The 23,155-nt window shown below is 49.0% G+C and overlaps 3 protein-coding genes across 6 annotated transcripts; 1 reads left to right on the forward strand and 2 right to left on the reverse strand.

The window, feature by feature from the left end:
* Positions 1-1,155: 1,155 nt before the first annotated feature.
* On the reverse strand, positions 1,156-3,348 carry pbdc1 (polysaccharide biosynthesis domain containing 1). The gene is made up of 6 exons (XM_062483946.1): positions 3,195-3,348; positions 2,570-2,635; positions 2,403-2,462; positions 2,142-2,282; positions 1,915-2,026; positions 1,156-1,815 (listed from the first exon to the last, which is right to left on the reverse strand). The coding sequence occupies exons 1-6, from the start codon at positions 3,222-3,224 to the stop codon at positions 1,724-1,726; spliced, it is 501 nt and encodes a 166-aa protein (XP_062339930.1). The 5' UTR covers positions 3,225-3,348; the 3' UTR covers positions 1,156-1,723.
* Positions 3,349-3,745: 397 nt separating this feature from the next.
* Positions 3,746-11,683, forward strand: dmtn (dematin actin binding protein). Of its 2 annotated transcripts, none has more exons than XR_009932661.1 (15): positions 3,746-3,988; positions 6,281-6,327; positions 6,581-6,661; positions 6,746-6,889; positions 6,986-7,048; positions 7,584-7,683; positions 7,868-7,912; positions 8,009-8,140; positions 8,340-8,431; positions 8,668-8,782; positions 8,921-8,970; positions 9,083-9,122; positions 9,780-9,845; positions 10,315-10,395; positions 10,495-11,683. XR_009932661.1 is itself a non-coding variant. In XM_062483944.1 (15 exons), exons 2-15 carry the CDS (start codon positions 6,319-6,321, stop codon positions 10,606-10,608), a joined length of 1,140 nt encoding a protein of 379 aa, XP_062339928.1. In that variant the 5' UTR covers positions 3,749-3,988; positions 6,281-6,318; the 3' UTR covers positions 10,609-11,683. The 2 variants fall into 2 exon arrangements, 1 of the variants encoding a protein (XP_062339928.1); XM_062483944.1 differs by having other exon boundaries at positions 3,749-3,988; positions 9,083-9,130.
* Positions 11,684-13,286: 1,603 nt separating this feature from the next.
* ppp3ccb (protein phosphatase 3, catalytic subunit, gamma isozyme, b) lies at positions 13,287-22,876 on the reverse strand. Of its 3 annotated transcripts, none has more exons than XM_062483937.1 (14): positions 22,310-22,876; positions 19,941-20,138; positions 19,671-19,795; positions 18,888-18,999; positions 18,552-18,697; positions 18,260-18,399; positions 17,954-18,031; positions 17,575-17,669; positions 17,323-17,448; positions 17,028-17,105; positions 15,966-16,050; positions 15,745-15,842; positions 15,063-15,089; positions 13,287-14,259 (listed from the first exon to the last, which is right to left on the reverse strand). In XM_062483937.1, exons 1-14 carry the CDS (start codon positions 22,359-22,361, stop codon positions 14,084-14,086), a joined length of 1,536 nt encoding a protein of 511 aa, XP_062339921.1. In that variant the 5' UTR covers positions 22,362-22,876; the 3' UTR covers positions 13,287-14,083. The 3 variants fall into 3 exon arrangements, with proteins under 3 accessions (XP_062339921.1, XP_062339920.1, XP_062339922.1); XM_062483936.1 differs by having other exon boundaries at positions 13,287-14,268; XM_062483938.1 differs by lacking the exon at positions 15,063-15,089 and having other exon boundaries at positions 13,287-14,268.
* Positions 22,877-23,155: the final 279 nt, after the last annotated feature.

Raw genomic sequence — 23,155 nt, forward strand, 5'->3', positions numbered from 1 at the left:
GGGTTTGACTTCCAGTCCAGCCCGACACAGCTCCGCCCTTCAGTATCCAACAATTTCGCTCAGTGCACCCCCCTCCCTAGACCTTGAAGTAATACCTCCATGCTTAGACCACCTTCTATATATATTTATATATATATACACTTCCTGTTTCCCTCCTTAGGTAATGCAATGATTGGTCCAGTGTAAGCAGGATGGTAATAGCTACATTTTACCCTCTGGTAGGCTGGGTGGAGTCTCCCATTTTGTTTACACTCACCTGGTTCCTCAGAGTGACGGGGCGTCGGTGTCTAGGTATCTTGTTTAGGTCGAGGAGAAGCTGGTTCGGGACAGCTGTTAGCCTCACAAGACGTTTTATTAACAAAGTCCTGTTCAGACAAGCCCCTGCAGCCGAGTCCTCTCTCAGTGCGTGTGTGTGTGTGTGGTGAAGTGAAATGGCTCTCTGTTGCCTGGTGTGTGTGTGTGTGTGTGTGGTAGTGTGTTTCCGGTGTCCCATGGTGCTGCGGTTGCTGTAACCTCTGAAGGAGCTTAAGGCGTAGACGGGCCCCGGTTCTATATCCGTGGAACCAGATCCCTGTTCCGGGGCTTCACCAGTGGAACAAAACGTTCTTGCCCCTTAGAACTCCCTGAAGGAAACCCTGTTTTTTTTTATATCTGAAGAAAAAAAATGCATCAACCTTGGTAGACTACAGAGCTGTGTAAAAAGATACAGGAATGGAGTATATTAGCAACTTGTGCTACTCTCAACGATGTTGCTGCTAACTGTTTGTGACAACTAGCTCATCTCTAACCATGTCAGCGCTCATGGATGTTTATATGAGTTCCTGATTTTTGTTTTTGGTTCCCTGATGTGAATGTGTGTTGGGTCCATGGAGTGAACAGATAGCTGGTTGATTCGTTTGGATGTCTGCTACATATAGTGTAAGCATTGTGACTGCAAATAAACGTCATTGGTTTGTACGCTCACGTGACGGGTGTGTCCTTGCAAGACGTTTAGTGGTAGTTTAGATTTGCCCAGCATGACTTCATTTAATAATGGGGGTTCATAGACGATCGACTCCTTTTGGGAGCGTGTTAAGACTCCTTTCAGCTGTGGGTTTAAATGTCACTGTGAATGACATTTAAACCCAGCTATCCCTTTAAAAACGAATTTACATCTAAAGATATCATGGAGATTTTAATTGCTTAAAACAGAAACGTACATATTTCAATTTAACAGGGGTCAGCACACATGGGCATCACATCACTAACCTACAACCTTGACGGTACGAAGTGGCTTAATTCATAAAAGTTGTTCAAAAAAAAAACTCAAGGATATGACCGGCATATAAATTAAGTACATAAAACATGCTTGATGTCGATTTGTATACACACACACACACACCAGTGCAGCTGTAGGCCACGAGTTCCTCGGGAAAAGGCAGGGTCACCTGTTAAATAATCGAATCATACCTTCCCAATCCGACACGACGGTCGAATCGTGCACTTGTTTACTACCCTGGGCAATTTAACCATGCTTTTACTGGCATTGGATGGAGCTTTACCTCCACATTTCGTTCACCTCAGTTCTTCACGTCAAACTGGAGGGAGGGATAAAGGAACAAACTTCGGGCAAAAGAGTGTGGGGTGGGGGGGGCGGGGGACTGGATCACGTCTGAGGGTGTGTCCCTGCTCGGCTGCTGAGGCAGCTCCAGGGGTGTGGGGGTTCTTGAGTCCGAGAGGAGGGCTAGCTCTTGGGATTCTTGACCTCAAACACTGGGCTGTTGAAGCCCTCTCTGTTCCGGGCAATCTCGATGGCAAAGAACTGGATCCTGGTCGCTGTAAAGAGTTTGAATAAATACTGTCATTTTTTTTCCCCCCCAGTGGTAATCACAAAGACTAATAAACAAATGAGATGTATTCCTTGTGTCATCATACCAAATATGGTGTTCTCTTCTGTGTAGTCCCTCTCACAGTCCAGGCGGAGAAGAGTTCCGTAGTTGAAGTCCTCCACAACACCGTCAAACTGGTTGCAGAACGGACGCCATCTCTGAGGGGGAAAAGGGCACAGGTAAAACAAACCCAAGACAGCGCAGACGTTGCTGAAATGATCCTACTTCCTGTTCCAATGGTTATTTTACACACACACACACACAGCCGCCCACCTCTTTGGCTTCTGCCGATTTCAAATCATCAGGATTCAGCAATTGGATGTTGAGGTCACTGAATGATTCTTTGAAGGATGTGTAGATCATGTCATCCACCTTCGTAAGCTTCAGGAACTTGGGGTCGACGGATGAGATGAGCTAAAAGACAAGCACACGTCAATGTCAGTAAAGAAAATTGTGAGATACCTTTTCTTTCGATTTCTTACAAAACTTCCAAGATTTGCATGAAAACAGTGGAATAGGGAGGGTGGAGCTTACATTGAAATAGACCTCGGCGTGGTTGTAGGCTTTCATCGCCCACATCACCTCCAACTGTTGCTAGAAGTGAGAAGCAAAAAGATGCGTAAGCTTGCTGGCCTGTAATCTACTTAACCTCATCTCGCCAGAAAGAAAATGTCCATTCTAATGTATATTGGGCAACGTACGTCGTTTCCATATTGATCGGCTGGAAGAGACAGCGCGTGGGCCGCTGACATGGCTCCATCAACCCCCTGTGCACAAAAATATTATAATCAGTACACGGTCTCATTTTACTACAGACATGGTATTTGAGCACCCTGTTCAAGTGAGTAGCCCGTCTGGTAGCTACTAGCTATCGTAATACCCTCTGTGTCCAGACTATAGACTATGTACGGTCCGGCCAAAAATTCCACCCACCCAGGCAGGTGTCATTATCAAAACACACTAGCCTACTGCAGCAAAGCACTTTCGCTAGCATACAGGTCACGTAGCTATCTTAGAAGCAGTTGATACCGTTTCTATTGCCCCCTTTATGACCATGTTTAACAAATCGCTTTCCGGGAATAAAGATTAGTAGAACAGAAGCGGTGTTTTGGCAGCTGAGTTACTCGACTAGGCCCAGTAGTTCAGTCAGCCTCAGATGAAAGACGAGGCACGTGCACATTGCCAGCTACGTACTTGGAAGCTGACTGTCAGTCGCAATTTCAACACAGGACTGTACTACAGTCATGCATTCAGCGATACTGCCATATTATAATAACCTAAAGTCTCAATCAATATTATAAATGTAGGATACAGATGGGATCTCACCAGAGAAGCAAGTCCATTTCCCGACGCCATGTTTGCTGTGAACGTACACTACCAGTGACGTCAAATTGTTTAAAGAGACACTGCTCGTGCACCTCGATCCGTTTCTTAACCTAGTATTTGTGCTTGGGAGAGAAATCACTCCCATAGAAAGTAATATGTTAAAATGTTTGTTTCTTTCTTGTTTGAATGTTTGTTATTGTGAAAATGAAAGCGTTACTGAGCTGGAAACTAGACCGCTTACTGGTTAGCTACAGAGAATGAATGCTGCTCTCTAGTGGCCAAATGCGAACTCCTTAGATAGCGTTGCCTTACTGGAATATTGTCCATTCAATCAAATTATCGTATTAAAGAAAGGAATGTTTCAAATGTAGATACGCATATTGATAATCGCAATGAATATAACTTGGTTCTCAGGGAGTTGTTTTAAATGCATAATTTGGTGTCATAGGTAAACTAGAACACTTGTTGGTTACCGTTATTTTCTAAAACACAATGTTTCTCTATGATCACCCCCACAGCGAGAGTGGTCTGGTCCACTGTCGAGAAGCAGCAACAGGGAAACAACTTCCTCTGACATAGGGGAGACCAGACCCTAGCATCAGTCCCGTACCTAAAACGCACACGCCCCTGCCCCCCTCCCCCCGTTGCTCCTCCAACCTCGAAGTCTACAGGAGCGTCAGACCGATAGGCCTGGTCTATGGCACGCGACTGATGTGAGATTTCGCTGCCATACATTTTGGAACGGGCCACAGAGCTGATTCGATCCTTGGATTATTCTTCTTCGTTATTAGGAGGTAGGATTAGAATGCTTTATATTTTATCATTTGGAGGCAGATATGATACCGAGTGCGGGTTCAGTCCATGTTTTGCAGTGAGGCGCACTTGTCTCGTTCCCTCTCCTTCATGCGCGCGTTTACTGACAGGCCATGATTACGTGCAATCTAAACGGTATTTATGTTATCTCAGTGTTGCCAATAAACGAAGGATTTTGCTTAATCTTGTTCCTGTAAAAATAAAAGAAAATTCTTGCCGATTGTGAGGTTTCGGTTTTATGTCTAAAGCTTTATTATAGGCTCGCATCTCATGTGGCGCGTTTGTCGCGATTCGTTTCGTTTCTCCTGACAAGGACACCAGCCCCGCTGGTACTGTGACCTACATGCTGTAGGCAATATTGTATTATTATGACACATAATGTAAGACTATATTAAAATGAATCCTCCTGATGTGAGATTGTGTACCTCTTCGAGTCAGCACCAAAGAGAAGAGAGACGTCAGAATATGCTTCTTGAATTAGTGCATTTACGGTGGTTCACCTCAAAGATGACGACTTCAGATGAAGTTGCAGCTTTATGTTTTATTTCTGTATGTATGTGTGTGTGTATGTGTGTGAGAGAGAGAGAGAGAGAGAGAGAGAGAGAGAGAGAGAGAGAGAGAGAGAGAGAGGCTGGGACTGGAGACAGAAGACCATGATATTTCATAAGATGAAAAAAAGCTCTTGCTTTTTGCTAGCTAAGAGGATCTCTGGTCATGGTCTGGATCTGACAGCTCCTGATGGCCTACAGGAGCAGATAGGAGGCCAGAGAAGTAATGGATAGTTTGGCAGCACTGTTGATCTTTGAAAGCTTGACTTGAGCATCCTAAAACATCCCTCTGGTACTAACAAATCTATTGATTTATTCAACATAAGCAATAAACTACAGTGCCAAGAATTGCCAGACCAGCCTACATCACCGTTAGCGACCCTGTAACCACACAGCCGAAACATACACAACCATCACTCCTTATACAAGGAACCCAATGCCATCCTACTCTACAGATTCCACTATGTAAGACTGACCTAAATCCAACTAATCAATATAGATCCCTTAACAGATCAGGATGCTCAGTAGTTCCCAGAGAAGTTCCCAATAGATCACTGGTAATCCACCCACCCAACAGGAAGAGTGCTGAGTCTGCACATGCACACACTTCCTGGCACTATACTTGAGACTGACCAGTTAAAGATTTTTTTAAAAGTGGTAGATGAATGGATAGAGAGAGAGCTAATGTTCTGCTCGATGCTCATTTCCAGAGGGAGGTGTGTATCCGTGGCAATAGCTGTTGAGGCTTGGCTGGGCGTCGGCTTGGCTGGGCGAACTGATAAACAGCACAGGGAAGGGGGGGGGGGGGCGGAGGAAGAGGGGGGGGATGGTGGTGTGGTTCACATGCAGAGGGAGAGGCAGAGACAGCGGGGAGAGCAGCAGAGGAGGATGGGCGGAAGCAGGAGGGAGTCGGAGGAAGCAGGGATCCTCCAGCAGAGGATTTCCCCTCTAACAGCAGGATCCATACTACCTTCTCCTGTTGTTTGTGCTCCCCCTCTCGGTCCCAGTCTTCAGAGGTGGATTCGTTTATGTGATAAGTGCTCGTTCTCTGCCACTCCCTCCATGTTTTTGTCTACAGCGCTTTCTGTCTCGCTCTCGAGTTTCCCTGTGAAACAAATGAGACTGGCTACTTCTGGGCCAGGGAGGCAGAGGGCCAGGGGGGCAGGGGGGCAGGGGGAGAGGTCTGAGGCCCATACTAAACGTTAGAAGGGGCTCTGGTAGACTCGTAGCTCCTATAATTTGACTCTCCCAATCTTTTACAGAGAGTCTTTGTCTTCATTATCCATTACACAGCCCGAGGGACTTGCTCGCTCGTCCCTCCTGACTTCTCCCTCTCTCTCTCTCTCTCTCTCTCTCTCTCTCTCTCTCTCTCTCTCTCTCTCTGTCTCTGTCTCTCTCTCTCTTTGTGTCTCTGCCTCTCTCTCTATCTCTCATGCTCTCTGTGTTTGTGTGTGAGTTAGAGCAGGATCACAGTGTTGAGATTCTACACATTTTTGTGGAATTGAACTAATGGGTTCGCTAGTGCAAGGGGTAAAGAGGTATTCACAACCAATGGCCACATCGGGCTTAGATTTCGTGCCACATCTACCTTGATATCAATGGCTATTTGGTGCTTAATTGAGATGCTTCCCTAAAACCCTATTGTTGTTCTAGTTTTGACGTCTTTCCTTTCTTTTCTCTCTCTTTCTCTCTCTCTTTGGTCTTTACCATTCTCTTCTCTTAAAGCCATCTGGTCTGAACAACAGGAGGGTCACACTCCAGTCATGCAGAAGGTACAACCTGAACTCACACCTGCCCATATCTGAAACCTCCCATTTTTGGAATCTTGACACACCTGACTATCTCCTGAAAACATCTCATGTATCAGGATGTTAATGGTGTTTGTTGGATTGTTTATGTGTGGGGGATAGGTGTTGCTCAGATCATGAAGTCCCAGGTTCAAATTCCCCCCCTGCATGTGGCTTTAGATAAAAGGGCCAGCGAAGTTTAAACATTCTGATTAATACATGTTTTTTCTGCATGTAGGTGGAGGGAGGGGTAGCCCCTATTAGCCTGTCCTCATCGAGGGGTCCTAGTGCCCCTGGCTCACCTGCCACCAGTATCACAGTAAGACCATCTCTTACACGCTTGATTACCCAAGAACATACACGATGCGAAAAACACTTGTCGACAACGTGTGTGTTGTGGCAGGCGCGTGTGAATGACCAGGTGGTGGGCTACAGAGACCTGGCGGCTCTGCCCAGGGACAAAGCCATCCTGGAGGTGGAGAGGCCTGACCTCATGACCTACCAGCCTCACCTCAGCTTCTCGTCGCTGGACCAGCCACGCAGGGAGGTAGGGCCCAGGACACGCAGGATGGTTCTTCTTAGGCTCACGACACTGGATTGGCCTGTTCTCTTCTTCTCTAACTGTTCTCCTCTCCTCCACCAGAGGTCGGTCTCACCCCCCCCAGCCTCTCCTCCTCCTTCGGGCTCTCCGCCTCCCTCACCTGCGGTAAGACCTGTGTAGAGGCTCTGGGACAAATGTGCTGCAGTCAAATTGTTTTGGATTGAACACTTACAGTCTGAATACTATGCTTTGATGATTGAACGACCGAAAATGTGTATGATTTAGTGCTCATCATTGAAGTAAGTTTAAGTCAATGGTTAAAGAGTCATGACACTGTTTCAAACTGTACTCAAATCGCTCATCTGAAAGAAATCGTTGAGGATCAAAGTCAGGGCGTAAGTTTCATTATACACAAAACGTTTTGAAAACATGAAATCTGTACCCCTCCCTTTTTGTTATGAAAACTGCCACATTCTCAGCTATTAAAAAAAGCTGTCCCACCCACATTTGAAAACAAACCTCCACCCCTGGATCAAAGGATCAAGAAAGGATTTATTCGAACCAGCCTCAATTCTAACTGTAATGGTCATGTTTGCTCAGCCGTTCATGTTTTTATGACTGTGATGACATGTCTAAGATTCTAGCGTCTCTATGGTGATCGTTCTGTGCCTGTGGAGCTCTAACCCAGTGTGTTTGTCAGTTGAAGGGGTGCAGGGAGGACACAGAGTCACCAGGGGGCTCCACACTGCAGCTGCACAACAAGAAAACTGGCGGCTCTCTAATGCACTTCCACAGACCAGGTGCACACCCATGCACACACCGCGCTGCGCACACAAACGTGTGCGTGCGCGCACACACACACACACCAACACACCTACACACACAAAATCCTGGAGGGTTTGCATGCGTCCAGCCTGTTCAACTACATTCGTAGTATGCGGTCGTTTTGTAAAGATCCTTTCTGTGCTCTCCGCTTTATTTTAGACAATGGTACCAACATCTACAAGAAACCCCCCATCTACCAACAAGGTGAGGTCAACCTCCTAACCTCTAAGTCCAACTTCGTCCCACCCGACGCATTTTTTAAACCTATAGATTGTGTGTGTGTCGTCCAACTATCTGTAGACGTCGGTAAGCATGTGGAGGGCAGCATCATCCAGTCCTCCAAGTTCCCAGCCGCCCAGAGACCCGACCCCAACCTGCCGTCCAAGATAGAGACAGAGTACTGGCCCTGTCCTCCCTCACTGGCTACCATGGGTAACAGTCACACACACACACACACACATTAACTCGCACACACACACACACACACAGACACACTCATACCCACACGTGCGCGCGCGCGCGGGAGGGCAAAAGCACCGCGGCCCGGCGGTGAGAACTGGGAAAGGAAACGACAGAGGGGGGGGGGGGGGTCAGTGGCTTCTCACACGGTTCCCTCCCCATCTGGCTGCAGAGATTGAGAGGAGCAAGAAGCGAGAGGAGGAGGACGAGTTCGAGGACCTGACGGAGGACGCCAAGACTCTGCAGGAGCAGGAGCTCGTCAAGGTGGGGGGCCGTCTGGGGGGGGCCAACTGGGGGGGGCCATCTGGGGGGGGCCAACTGGGGGGGGCCAACTGGGGGGGGCCGTCTGGGGGGGGCCGTCTGGGGGGGGCCGTCTGGGGGGGCCGTCTGGGGGGGGCCATCTGGGGGGGGCCATCTGACCGCGCGCGCGTACGGTGTTTGCCGCGCACGTTTGGCCCCGCGGCGACTGTAACTCTGTGTGGGGGGTCCGCTGTGTCCAGATCAAGTCGAACTTGGGCCGGCTGATCCTGAAGGAGGAGAAGGAGGAAAAGGAGAAAGCCGTCCAATTCCGCAGGAAGACACAGTCGCTTCCTGACAGGACACACATGCATGCTAGTAAGTCGGACGTACGTGTGTGTTTGTGTCTCTCTGTGTGTGTGCGCGCGTGGACACGTGGTTGTATAGACACGTATCGATTGTTTACTGTAAAACACTGAAGTCTCTCCTTGGAATGTACCGGTGGTTTTTCCTCAGGCTCCTCTGTCATTGCATCAAAGTCCACCTCCCGTTCAGGCCTAACCAGGGTGAGTGTGTGTGTGTGTGCGTGTGAAAGTGTGGTTGTGTATGTATGCGTGAGAGTGATTGTGTGTGTTTGTTTCCATACCAACTGGTTGTTGGTGTCGTTCCTCTTTATAGATGCAGTCGGCAGAGTTCTCACCAGACCTTGGAAGGACAGGTAGGACCGTCAGCGCACCCATGTCAAACTAGACAGTATGTGCAGGACATAGGAGAGTTTATTTGTTCTAGATATATAGTCTGTTTTCATGTGTTGTACTTTAATCTCTCGTCTCTTCTTCTGTGTTTCTAGGTGTTCAGGTAAACATGTCGGATGTTCCATAACACGTGTTGCATGGGCATGATCTCATGACTCAGTCTAACATTCCTCTCTTCGCTCAGATCTTCTCTAATCCTCAGTTGACATGTCCATGCTTGTAGTGACGGCTTTCAGTCCTGATAGTGTATAGGGAGCCCAGGTTAAACACCGACCCCGTTTAGTCACGGATGTAGTCTTTTAGTCATGGAAGAAAGGACAATTTGCAATTTAAATGGGATGTATGCAACTAATCAGAAATAATCTAGTCCTCATATCAAGCCTTGGCTCTCTATAGACCCATAACCTATATAATCTGGATAACCTATATAATCTGGATAACCTATATAATCTGGACTCACACACACCTGTGTGGCATGTCTCCTCTGTGAGTGTGTTCATGTTGCAGCCTAAGATTAGGTAACCACGACACAACCAATCAAATCCATGTCTGCCCTCTTCTGCATCATATGTGTGTGTGTGTGCGCCCATACGCTTTTGTGCACGCTGCGGTGTGTAAAGAATGGCGAGGCACGGAGGGAACGTCTGGACAGAGGAAACTCCCTGCCGAGCATCCTGGAGCAGAAGGTGAGCTGTGCCTCTCCATTCATATCAGTCACCACACACACACACACACACACTGACACACACACATACTAATAACCCCTCCCTCACATACACACACTGACACACACGTGTAGTAATACCCCCCCCTACACACACACACACACTGACACACACATATTCATAAGTCACCCTTACAAACACACACACAGCTTTTTTTTCTCTACTAATGACGGACGCACTTATGTTGTCCAGCTTTGCTGAACTCTGCAGTCAGAGAGTCTACCTTCCATGTTTTTTGGTTTTCTGGACCTCCATTTCAACTGAAGGGATCTCTCTCTGGTTGCAGAGTTTGCTTTATTGGGAGTTATGGAGCATTACTGCTATGTGACAAACATTGCATTCAAAGTTGTTGTCATTAGGAAAGAAATGGTAAAGAAAAGACTGGCCTTGTGATTTTTCCATTATTATGTTTCTGCATCTGTTTCTCCAGGTGTGCCCGTATGAGGCGCTCATTGTCACCCACAGAGGGCGCTGTAAGCTGCCACCAGGCGTTGATCGCACCAGACTAGAGGTGTGTGAATGGCTGGTGTTTCTAATGTATATAAGTGTTGAATGTGTGTGTTTTCATAACTATGCGTCATAACTCAGATGGGGGATACTGTTTTCACAGAGGCACCTGGCTCCTGAGGAGTTCGAACGACTGTTTGGAATGCCAATCACTGAGTTCGACCGCCTGTCACTATGGAAACGAAACGAACTGAAGAAGAAAGTTTCACTTTTCTAACAGGAAGTGATCTTATCCCTCGAACGCCGTTAACCACTGCGCTGCCTGAAGAAGTCTATTCCAGAACTACCAACCTTCCAAACTGAAACACTGGAAGACTAAGAACTGCCATATACTCCGTAATAGTCTGTCGTATCATAAACCAATCATATTTCCCTTAGTCTACCCTGTCCAAGCCTGTTGTGTCCATTGACCTTGCTAGAAGTCCCAGTACTGTATAAACAAGCCTGTCTCCAAACTAACTTTTCACCCAGGACTCTACTAACCCTGACTGATGCCACTATGGACTGACATCTCCTTGGACACACACACATGCACTAATTCACTCAGCTATGAACACACACGCACACACAGCTGTTTCGGACATGCCTAGACACCACTGCTTCCTTAAAAGCTGGACATTTTTATTTAATTCTCATGATCGTGAACCATTGAACGTTTTTAAACACACATCCCTGTTTCAGTGATATCAGGGCCTCCAGACTGTCATGTATTAATGTTACTTGAATGATAGCTAATCATGGTTAACATCGTCTCGTGTATTAATATCTTTCACTTGAATGGCAGTTACCTAACTATGTACATTTATTTATTGTGTGAGATGTTATTTGATGTTGAGTTAACTGGTGGAAACTGGTGCTTAACTGGAGGAAATATTTATTTGTAAATGATTGTATTTCTTAGTCCCACACACTGTTCGCTAAGAGGTTTTTACTGCAACTAACACATTTATAATGACTAACATCCAACCCTGCATTATAACTTGTCTCCTGTTAGTTGCCCTAGGCACTCCTACACAGTAGTGAATAGCACTGATCACATTTTGAACTGAGAGGATCAGAGATGAGTGAGGCTGCGTAGGCAACATAACTGCACTCTGGCCATCCACAATGTAGGCTTCCTAATCCTTGCAGTGTCCCGTTTCTGTCACTCATCACACCATTTCAGCACTCACCATCACTCATCTGGCATTGCACACACCCCATAGTTCTGCTGTCTCGTTTGTCTGCACATCTCACTCAGTTATTTCAATGATACGCTGTATTTGGGAAATACATTAAAGGAATGAATAACATCTTGGTTCGTATGCTTCTACGATTATTTAAATCTCCGTTTTTCTTCAGTAGGCCAGCAAGTGATCGATTTGTTAGCCTCACTCACTGTGATGTGACTATTTAGACAAGGATGGAACCTCCGACCGTTAGCAGCCATGTGGGCTCGTGGCTCAACCGGTGGCTTGGTCAAAGAGTTTTCTCAATACAATTTACAGTAAACACGGTAAAAAAAACAACACAAGTTGTAGGCCTACGCCAAACGGATACGGGCAGGCGACAGAAGCGGGTAGAAGACGTTCACTTTCGAAGCCTACGCTACAAGACAGAACATGCTGAGGCACGACAGAACTGGCAGGCTGGGATGCAGCAGCAGATAAGAGGACATACTGCTCTGGCAGTGTGGGCGAGAGTCTCCAGAGGCCAACAGCGTGGGGGTTGCAGAGTGGCCAGGGAAGGCAGAAGGGAGGGAGAGATCTAATCTATACTAGTCATCCAGCAGACAAGGCTACTTAAGACAACCATGCCATCGTTGGTCCTTTTACACTGCACCATTTGCAGAGCAACGCAGTCCATTTGAAATGTCAAACGTGCCATGAAGCTCGGCTCTCGGGTGTAATGACGGCGGGGCGGGAGGGAAAAAAATAAAATAAATAAGAGGCCCCTTGCGCAATCTCCCCTGCATGTTCAGCCTTGAAATTCTAATGTGTGGGGTACTGTGTTGCCTGGCAACATAGGTGAAACATAAAAGCGAGGAGCTCTGTCTCTCGGCGTCCCTCGCTCCCACTGCGCCAGGCATCACAATGGAATGCCTCCCACTCGCACTTGAGCTCCTTGCTGGCAGCCACTCTGCGCCAGAGCGAGCTCGCCGTCCATGAGTGGAAGAGCGCCCGGCAACTCAAAACAAGGTGACAAGAGCAGTTCTTTTCAGTTTTTTATTGAATGGAGTGAAACATCTACATAAATGAAAGAGGCCTCGCAATACAAGTACTAGACAAAAAAAAAAAAAAAAAGTTATAATTTGTTTTTAAACTTTAGCTATAAAGAAAACCTTGATTAAACAATTTCTGTACATTCTGTGAGATATGTTCTGAGACTTGAACAGAATTCAGGAACAAGGCCCCATTCTTCCCGCCCCGCCCCCCGCTCCCTCCCCCCAAAACAACAACCTTTCGCATTCCCTCCTTGATCCGCATATGGTCACACCGGAAACAAACACACCTTGTCACCACCCCAACATAAAAACCACCAACAGTATCATTAAAGCATAAGCAGATTTCACCTGTAACAGAGAGGGTGAGTACATTTTCCCTTCCTTTCCCTTTCCCGACTATACTGTGACGACCCTGGTCTCTCCCTCCTTCCCCTTTCAAACCCCTCACCCCTCCCACCTGTCTCTGTCCAAACACACCTTACACCCCCTCCCCCTCCAACATTCTTTCCCCTTCATGCCTCCTGCCTCCCCCCTTCCCTTCAGGGTATTACGCCTAATTCTAGGTTTTGTAAAAATAAAAATAAAAACCAAAAAATTAAAGTAAACATCACATTGAAAAGAGGGAACATTTAAAAATGTACATATATAAATGTCAATACTTGCTCCCGTCTTTGAGTGCAGTTACACTATCGTTGGCATTAAGAAAGGATGGATTTAATGCGATGGAGGTTCCAATTGATTCGTCTCATTTTTTGCATTTTTTCATTCAAGTGCTCTCGCTTGCCCTTTTGGGTGGGCACACACACACATAGTAGGTACTTCAGATGAGCTTGCAGCCTCACCGCTGCCTCTGCCAAGCACAGACACTAGGACGGGGGAGCTGATAAATGGTCAGTAATCCCAAATATCAACTTGAAAAAATTACAAAATGGAGTTGCCTTTGCTTATTAGGGCAGTGATTACCGTCATCGACTCCACATCAAAATCTACATTTCAGATTGAACTTGTCTTTTTGATTTTTTTCTTCAACTTTTTGTTTTTGTTTTCATCATGTATCATTTGTTCAGATTCGGTCTTAAACTACGACATTAGATTCTGTATAGATGATGAAATAAATATGCATGATGAGAGTTGGACGGTCCTGCCGAATCCCCCTCCGTACTGCCGAGGGGGGAGACGAGGAGGCCAGTGAAGAAAAGAGAGGGGGAGGATGAAAGGAAAAAAAGAATGAATTGGGGGGGGGGGGGGGGAGAGAGAGAGAGAGAGAGGAGAGGTTGGAGAAAGGAGGATCCATAAGAAGAGGAGAACTCGTGAAGGGAGGGAGGGATGGGAGTGGGAGGGAGAGGAGGCACTGGCATACAGGGGGCGGCAGAGAGCGGTAGCAGAGCCAGCGGGCAGCAGAGAGCGAAAGATAAAAAGGCAGAGCGAGGGCAAGCGGGGAGCGGGGAGGATGGAGGGAGGGAGGGGGCGGGAGGGGAGGGGCGTGTGTCTAGGCCTGTGCGTTGGTGCCGTTCTTGTCGGGGGGCCCGGCGCTGGCGGGCGGCAGGTTGTTGAGGGAGGCGTTGTCCTGCTGCTTGCTGTCTCGGCGGGGGGGCATCCTCTCGTTGATGCGGTCCAGACCCCTCGCCTCCTCGAAGCTCTGGATCTTGTGCTGGGGGTTGAACCCTTGGATGGCTGCACACACGAGAGGGATAGAGAGAGAGACACACAGACAAAGATCGTTCAGTATCAGCTCAGAAATGGAGTAAGTTATTTGACCTGATCTACACGTGATTGGGAGTGAGGGAGGTGGACAGAGGCTAGAGGGGGGGGTTGAGGATGGTAGGAAGAGGGCGAGGTGTGAGAAGAGTTCTAAAAAAGAGGTTCAGGGGGCGAGAGCGAGAGAGAGAGGCGCTAGTGGGTGAGGAGGAGCAGGGGGGGGGGGGGGGGATGAACTAAGTAACTAGGCTGCTGGACAATCTGACCGATGCAGGTTAGAGGGTGCCAACTTACTTGAACCGAAGGCCAAGGCAGCGTGGAGACAAAGGATCACAGAGAGAGTGAGACAGAGAAAAGCCCCTGTTCTAACCTGGCAAAAACACTCTGAAGAGACATAGTTCTGGACGACCTGCAGAGAGTGCGGCCAGTACAGTATGCATCGGGCTCTCATTGTCTACCAGACTATGAGTTGACACTGGCGACTGACATCAACACACTGGTTGAAAGTGTTGAGTAAACACACACAGAGAGAGAGAGAGACATGATCCACTTGTCAACAACAGAATACTTAGGAGAGAGAGAGGGGGCGGGGGGGAAAGAGATGGAGAGAGAGAGAGAATGAAAGAGCAAGAGAGAGAGGAGAGGGATAAAGATGGAGAGAGGGACAGAATGAGGAGAGAGAGAGAGAGATATAGAGAAAGCTCAGAGAGATAGAGAGAGAGAGATAGAGAAAGCTCAGAGAGAGAGAGAGATGTTTTTTTTTTGCGTACCTCGTGCCTCTTCTGCCTCTACGGTGGCTGTGTAAGCGTGAGTAGAATTGCCATGCCCAAAACCAACGGAGAGAGAGTGGTACCGTTATAAATGCAATCGGGTCAGTCACGTTAACAATGCAATCTGTCAGTCACGTTATCATTTAGTACCAAAATCATAAAACCCACCCCCACCACCCCCCAACAGGGTAGTCATTGGACAGACAGGTTAGTGCAGCGGGGGGGGGGGGGGGGGGGGGTCGGTGGGGGGGGTCAAAAGAGTGCACTAGTAGGTGTTTAATGCGGAGGGAATCTAAACGTGTTCTATAGGGAAGTTCTAGAATGGGGCTGAGGGGGGGTGTGTTCAAACGGGACATTGGTTTTATCGGGAGGGAACAATCTACATGGGACAAGCTTCAAAACAGGGCAGTGTTCTGTAAGAGTGGAACATGGGGGGGGGGTCTCTGAGGAGTGTTCTAGAAAGTGTGTGAGGAGGCTCTGGGGTAGTGTGTTTCTTGAAGGTTCTATGAGAGGGGGAGGGGGGGGGGGGGGTCAACAAGGAGAATCCCTTCAGAGAATGCACTGGGTTAGTCTGTCCAGAGAGTGGGTGCAGGCAGAAGGAGGGTTAGAGTTAGTGTGGGTTAGTGTTAGTACGTATATGGTAGGTGGTCTGTGTGTGCGCGCGTGTGAACAAGTGACTTACCGCTCTGCAGCGTTTGTCGGCCTCCGGACAGGACTCCCATAGGCAGTGTCCCGGTCGGGGTAAGGCCTTTCAGTTGCAACACGCTCTCATTCTCCTCTCTGGAAACACACACACAGTCAATGGAAGGTAGCGCTACGCAAGAGGTACAAGCTTTACTGACTGCACCAGGCTCTCTTGCGCACACACACACAGGATATTGGATGCATGCGCAAAATACACACCTGAGCACAGAGAAGACACGGGCCATCTTCCCAATAGCTCGGATCTTATTCCTGATCACCTCCTTCCTGACGGCAGGAGTTCCACCTGAGTGACAGGGAGAGAGAGACAGAGAGGGGAGAGTGGGTGAGAGAGAGAGAGAGGGAGGAGGAAATGGGGAGAGAGTGAGTGAGAGAGAGAGGAGGAAATGGGGAGAGGGAGAGAGAGACAGAGAGGAGGAAATGGGGAGAGGGAGAGAGAGACAGAGAGGAGGAAATGGGGAGCGAGCGAGAGAGAACATTGCAGGGTTAGAGGACCATTAAAGGCCGCTGCTGGCCCTTCGCTAGCACACACCCACACGGTTCAGTTGACACACACCCACACGGTTCAGCGAGTGGTTTGCGTTGACGAGAGCTTTGTCGGAGTGATACCATGGTAACCTGGCAGCATTAAAGGGATGCTCCTGAGAACCTCATCCGAAGCCTCCCTCTGCGACAACAGCAGAGAGCATCGCCAGCCCTCCGCAACATCATCCCCAACCCCCCCCCCCCCCCCACCCCAGAAATCACCCTAGAATAGCCATCGTCAACAGGGGGAAGGAAGTCGATTCAAATCTGTCGTTTAAAAAAAAAAATATATATATATATATATATATCTATGCTGTCGAGGGACATCAGTGTAAGTGTGTGACCCAGGGCGTGGAGGGAGCCTTTGCATTTGGTCGGTCCCCAGGGAGAGGGCTGTGCTGGGCTTGAGGCAGAGCCACGATAGGGTCCTATTGATGGACCACTGCCTCTGGTACTAGTGCAGGCAGTAGGGGAAGTGGGGAGTCATATTTCACTTGTTATCAGTGGGGAGGTGACATCAGTCACAACTCCACAATAACTCAGGGCCTTTTTTTCGTGTCTATTTTCGAATGCAACGGGTGATGAAATAGGCCAGTACTGGGCCATTGTCGAAATAACAAGTTCGCTTCCTCAAAATGTTCAAGTTCCTCACTGCGTGAGAGAGTGAGAGTGAGTGAGTGAGTGAGTGAGTGAGTGAGAGAGGGAGAGAGAGGGGGAGAGAGAGGGCGGGTGTCTTACCCTCACACGTGTCGTCTCCCTCCGACATGAGCTCATCGTCGGAGCAGATGTTCAGCACGTTAACCAGCATCTCAGTCACTGTGGGAACGCACAAACACGCACGCATACGGTTAACGCACACCTTCCAAAACACCCCCACCCCCACCATTCCGTTACACCACATGGTTACTACGATCGACGGTCGTGCGCAGTCCGCCCACACCGTGACAACACGGTCCAGCGAACCGGCCTACTCGTTCCCCTACCCACGCACGCACGCACACACACACACACACACACACACCCTCCCGCCCACCTTTCTCTCCCACGAAGGGCAGGGACCAGGTGAAGACGTCCATGAAGTTGGGCAGCCAGTAGGGATGAGGGGAGCAGTTAAACTGGCGGATGTTCATCACGTTGTTCTCGTACTTCAGCACGGCCGCTAAAGAACAGAGCACACGCGCACACAAATTAACCCTCATAATAATTCATACACCCCTGGCCGCGAGCAGATCTGCTCCTAAGTGTTGCCATGGTTTCCATTGGCTGTTGCCATGGCTCCCCTTACCTTTGTTATTGTATACATCAAGGTAGTTTGGAGCTGAGAAGATGGTGATTAAGGACGGGAAGCCTGTCGTCTGGCTTTTCCTGTACATTCGATACCTGGCAGAGGGAACGTGCCGGTTAGCGTGACCAGAGAGGACGTTTGGCTTACAGATCAGCCGACCTTGCAGCAGGACGCTTCTGCTGAGCCAGACAACACACATCAACTTGAATCAGGTGTGTTGGAGCAGTGAAACCTCTAGAACATGCAGGACAGGGAGGGGGGGGTCCCCTGAGGACCAGGGTTGGGAAGCACTGCCGTGGACCTCAAAACACCCAGGCGGGTCGACATAGTGGCCCAGAAAAGCCCTGCCGAGAGCGGGGCGGAGGCGGGCGTTACTCACCCCGCGTCCTGGGCTTCGTGTGCTCGTATTACCGACAACAGGTTGTTGTTCATCAGGAAGTCACATACTGCTGGGTAACTGGGAGAGAGGAGAGGTATTGGAGAATCAGAATCGGGTTCATTCGCCGCATATGTCACACAAACAAACACGGAATGTACCGTGGCGGGAAGGTGCTGGAGAGGAGAGGGAAGGACAGAGAGCGAGAGAGAGATCTGGTTCGCAGTTGAGTGGGTGATGGGGGAGATCGAGACGGCGTGAATGGGTATGGGGAGCCGGCGGGCGGTTGGGGAGGGGGGGGGGGCGTACCTGTAGAAGTAGGAGCAGCCCCGCACGCTGTTGTGGCAGAAGTGCTCCTGGGTCTTCTCCGAGCCGTAGTCCTCCCCCGGGTCCGACCACAGCAGGTCGCACATGGGCCCGAACGCCGGAGGCTCCTTAAACCGGTCCAGCTGTGCCAAACACCGGGGTATTAAAAACAAAAAACAAGCCATGAGCTAAACCACACCGGTTTTTCCCCCCAGGGTTACTGAGCCTCATAAAGAAGCCCCTTGTTAAGGAGCTAGGCCTGGGTTAGGAGTTAGGAGGGGGAGGGGGGGGTCACCTTGCGGATGTCGTCCAGGCAGGTGATTTCAGGGCTCAGGCCTCCGTGCACGCACAGGAACTGCTGGTTAAGGAGCGCAGCCAGGGGCAGGCAGTCAAACGCTTCCATACAAGCATCATACACACGCTCTGAGTACTTTATTTTACCTGTAGGACACAAAGACAACACGCACACACAGTTCGGATAAATGGAAGCAAAACATGTCCCTGCTCACTGCTCGTGAGGCAGGTTCGAGCAGAGCACAGAGGAGCCGCAATTGGCAGGGGAGTCTGGGGCCGGCCTTGTGGAAGACCTCTGGCTGAAGGTGAACCGCCCGGGGCGATAAGGAACACTCACACTCTTGTTTGAAGGTGAAGTACTCTGTGAGATGTCGGCACTCGTGGTTGCCTCGGAGCAGGAAGAGAGTGGTGGGGTGGTTGATCTTCAGAGTCCACAGGTACAGCACGCACTGGAGAGAGCCGGGAGGGAGGGAGGGAAGGGGTGCCCATTAGCAGCATAGAACAGAGGGTTGACAGTAACCCCTGACAGGGCTGAGAGAGGCACCTTGCACTCCATTTAAAGACCAGCATGCCAACTGTTATGTCACCTGCCACGTTCCTAATGCACTCTGAGCAGTGGTTGGTGAAATAACACGGCGCGTCTCGACTACCAGTGGAGCTCTGGCTATGCAGGCGTATCGAATCGCCGTGCCGTTATGCCAACGGGGGGACAACTATTTTTAATGAGGAGGCACGATTGTGGCCAATAAAAAAATATAAAAAAAGCCGAGCTCGACTCGTTCTGACTGGCTAAGATCGGTTCGTTCCCCAGATTGTTTCGAAAAGTGGGACGCAAAGCCCAGAGGCACACGACATCACAGGCTGGACAGTATGTGTGCTGCTAGTTTGAGTGTGAATGAGTGTGTGAGTGGGTGGGTGTGAGTGTGTGGGGGGGGGGTCCAGGAATATATAGAGTGTACGTTTGTGCATATGTGTGCTACCCCCTCACCCACAACCCCCCGCCTTGTCTATTTAAAGATGCGCTCCTAAGCCCTGAGACTCTAGGTCGGGTAACAGGCCATGACTCTAAATGTCAGATGAAATAGCAGATGCAGAAACACACACACACACGCACGCATACCTCGATGCTGAAGTACCCTCGGTCTACATAGTCTCCCAGGAACAGGTAGCGGGTACTGCTGGGGGAACCTCCCACCTCAAACAGCTTCATCAGGTCAAAGAACTGCCCATGGACATCTCCACATACTACAAACACACACACACACACACAAACCGGAGCATTACACCGTATGCACATCCAGTCCCTCACAGGAGGATCTCACGGAGAGGGGAAGGGGGAGGAAAACTGAGGGGGAGGACAATGGAGGGGCAGGGGCTTTTTTTTCCCTACCTGTGATGGGCGCCTCCACCTCCAGCATGCACTTCTCCTGCCGGAGGATGTTGGCCCCGTCGTTGATGATGCGCAGGGCCGCCTCCTCCTCCAGGCGCCCTTCCTTCACCAGGTGGCCCTTCAGCAGCTCCACGCTGGGCCGCCCGTCCACGTAGAGGTCTCGGACAGTGAGGCGCGTGCCGGGGGGGTACGGCACGGCTACGGAGCGAACGCACACACTCGAATCAAAACACACACACACAGTCGCCTGGTTCTTTGACCCGTTTTTTCTTGTTTTTTCTTTTTTTAAACACTTAACCGGATTAATACAAGATCTACTTTGCTATTCATGTGGATATCCAGCCTTGGGGTGCCGCATAAACCAAACCAGCTCTACAGTCAACCCTGAGGCTGTGCCGTGTTAGGCCACAGCTTCCCTGTAGAGACAAGACTGGCAGCACCCCCCCCGCCACAGTTCAATGGCCAGAGAGAGCGATCCCATCACAGGAGGATGCGATGGGCCTCCATCTTAAGGATGTGCATGCGTCTCCCAAGTTGTTTATCTGTACTCGGGCAGCACGCCTGGCGCAGGCTGGCAGTGTCTGAGCCTACTCCGGTTGTGTACGGCTGCTTCAAGTGAGTCGGGTGGCCGCCGAGAGCGAGAAGAGAAAATATTTGCATGGAGGACTGGTAGGGAACTACCCGGAAAAGGGCGATTTGACTGACAAATGAAGCAGCTGTTACACACACACACACACACACGCACACAACAGGGTGGTACCATGTTTCTCTTCACACACATACACACACCTCAACCAGTCATAGCTCTTGACTCTCCTCTGGACGTGTTTGAACCAATTGCCAAAAGGCAGACCGCGCGCACACACACACTCACTGTAGCATGCCCACACTCTGGCAAGCACACATGCCCACAAACTATTGGCCCAGTGATCTAGTTAGCGTAAAATAACTCAAACCAAACCAGGTCACGCAGATTCAGCATCAAGTCAGAGTCCTTGAACTGGTTTATCTACAACTGGAGGTATAACTGCCACAGCAAGGCTCTTACTGAGACGAACAATGTAGCTGCTGATTACTATAGCTGACAGGTGCATCTGTGGATGAATGGAACCCATGGTGGTGTTGCATCACAGGACCCAACCCCAGACAAGAATCAGAGACAGGCCCCTATGGCAGAGCTCCATCACAGGACCCAACCCCAGACAAGAATCAGAGACAGGCCCCACGGCAGAGCTCCATCACAGGAGCCAGGACAGTGCCATCAAAGGCCCCGAGTCCATCAATCATGAATGAGGACAGAATCATTACACAGGCTGGGTGATGCCAATGGCTGGGTGGATCCTGTTACCATCGGTAACTAAGCCAAAAGGTCAAAATATAAACCCTGGCCCTCAGCCCCTCAGAGATCTGCCTGCCATTTCCACAGAGGACGCAAGACTAAACGCGTGGACGAATAACGAGAGTGAGTGATTGATTGAGGGAATGGTGCTGTGATTGTGTGAGCGTGGAGGCGAGCCAGGGTACTCAAAGTGTTAGTGCCGTGTCTTGCAAGGCAGTGGCTGCCACTCAAAAGAGGGAGGCAGGTTTAATGACCTCATGCTCTCTCCTGCAGCTTTAGGCTTCTAAGCCTTCCAAACCCCACTGAGCCTATCATACACGACCAGTCACAGACAGGCAGAAACCGACACGGAGACCTTGTTAATCAAGGAAATGAATCTGCCGGGCAGACAACACAGCTCATCTCCTTGCACATCAGTATAGATGGAACAGTTCTCTCACAAACACAAGTATTTATTCAACGACTGCATTGCTGAAGAACTAAATCCCAATTACAACTAATTCATAACCAGTGAAGTAATGTTTAATAAGACAATCTAAACTTCGAGCATCCAGAAAACACAATACTGTAACTTGCAGAATTGTGTATTTTGGTAGGCAGGAGACAGGACCTAGAAATTGCTGCCCCGTAGTTTAAATTTGATAAATTCTTGGTCATCCTCGGAGGGACATAAATACGGTTGGATTTCTACCGGCTAGATTCTGTATTTCTATCAAGTATGCATGCAGCAACTTGCTTGTTATCACATTGTGCTTTGCAATGTTTGCAATGATTTTCAATCAAACTATCTAGCGAGATTATTTTAGCAAAATGTTAATAACTAAATAAATGCATTGAATTGGACATGCAGTGAATGAGCTGCATTCATATTTGCATCTTTGTGGCTAACAGCTAGTCAACGGCGAGAAACCTAGCTACCCGTCAAACCTGGCCGCTTGCTATAATGTTAGCTAGATAGCTAGCCGTAGCGAGCTACATGCAACTTCCTGTGACCACTTGTTCATTTCCATTTAGAATAATGCATTTATACCTTTGATCGGCCGGTCGATGGTTGAAAGTTTATTTTGGTCTTTCCCCGACATCCTTCTTCTTATCTCTGCGTCGGGAAATGGCTAGCAGCCTAGCTAAAGGTTCGAATTCCTCCGCGTAGCTAGCTAGCTAAAATGAGCTAGCTGTGCTAGCTAGCTCTGTTTAGCACCTCTGGATCAGCAGTGTTCCACTCCTTCGACAAGGCGACCAGACTAGGGTAGTGGAGCTAACGTTAAACTAGGTACGAATGTAAACCTGTAGGGGGAAGGGAAAGGGGAAGTTCTCTTAAACCACTAATTAAAGCTTTTTAATGCCCTCCCTGTCCTACGATGCGGTGATGCCCAGCTGCTGTCAATTTCTGTCAGATGAATCGAACACTTCAGGAAACGATCTCCAAGCGCGCGCTGTCAATCAATATCATCAGATATTCCAATCGTTCGTCAGAACATGTCTTAAATTCATCTGTTTTTTCTCGGACGAGGTACATCTGGTCCAGGCCTCTGGGTTTTGGTTTTTGTCGTGATCCGATGTGTCGTCCAGACTCTGTCGGATTACAGTAATCCCGCACAAGCGGATTTCCTACAACATGGCTGTACCTGTCCAACACACAGGACTATGGGTAATGCAGTCTTTGAGGAATGAACCTTGCTGTAAATTCTCAGTTCTACCTTGTTCACTAATGTTTTGGAAATTGCAGTCTACCTCTCCTACTATCAATGGACCTTTGCAATTGATAGTGTAGTGAACATATACAGTATTGCTTTAAATAGGCCCCACTTGAAGATTGTACTTCATAAAATTTAAATAATCACATCATTGTGTTGTGTATCTCTAATGGTGGCCAATT

Source organism: Osmerus eperlanus, chromosome 18 (assembly GCF_963692335.1).
Source record: "Osmerus eperlanus chromosome 18, fOsmEpe2.1, whole genome shotgun sequence".
NCBI classification, from domain to species: domain Eukaryota; kingdom Metazoa; phylum Chordata; class Actinopteri; order Osmeriformes; family Osmeridae; genus Osmerus; species Osmerus eperlanus.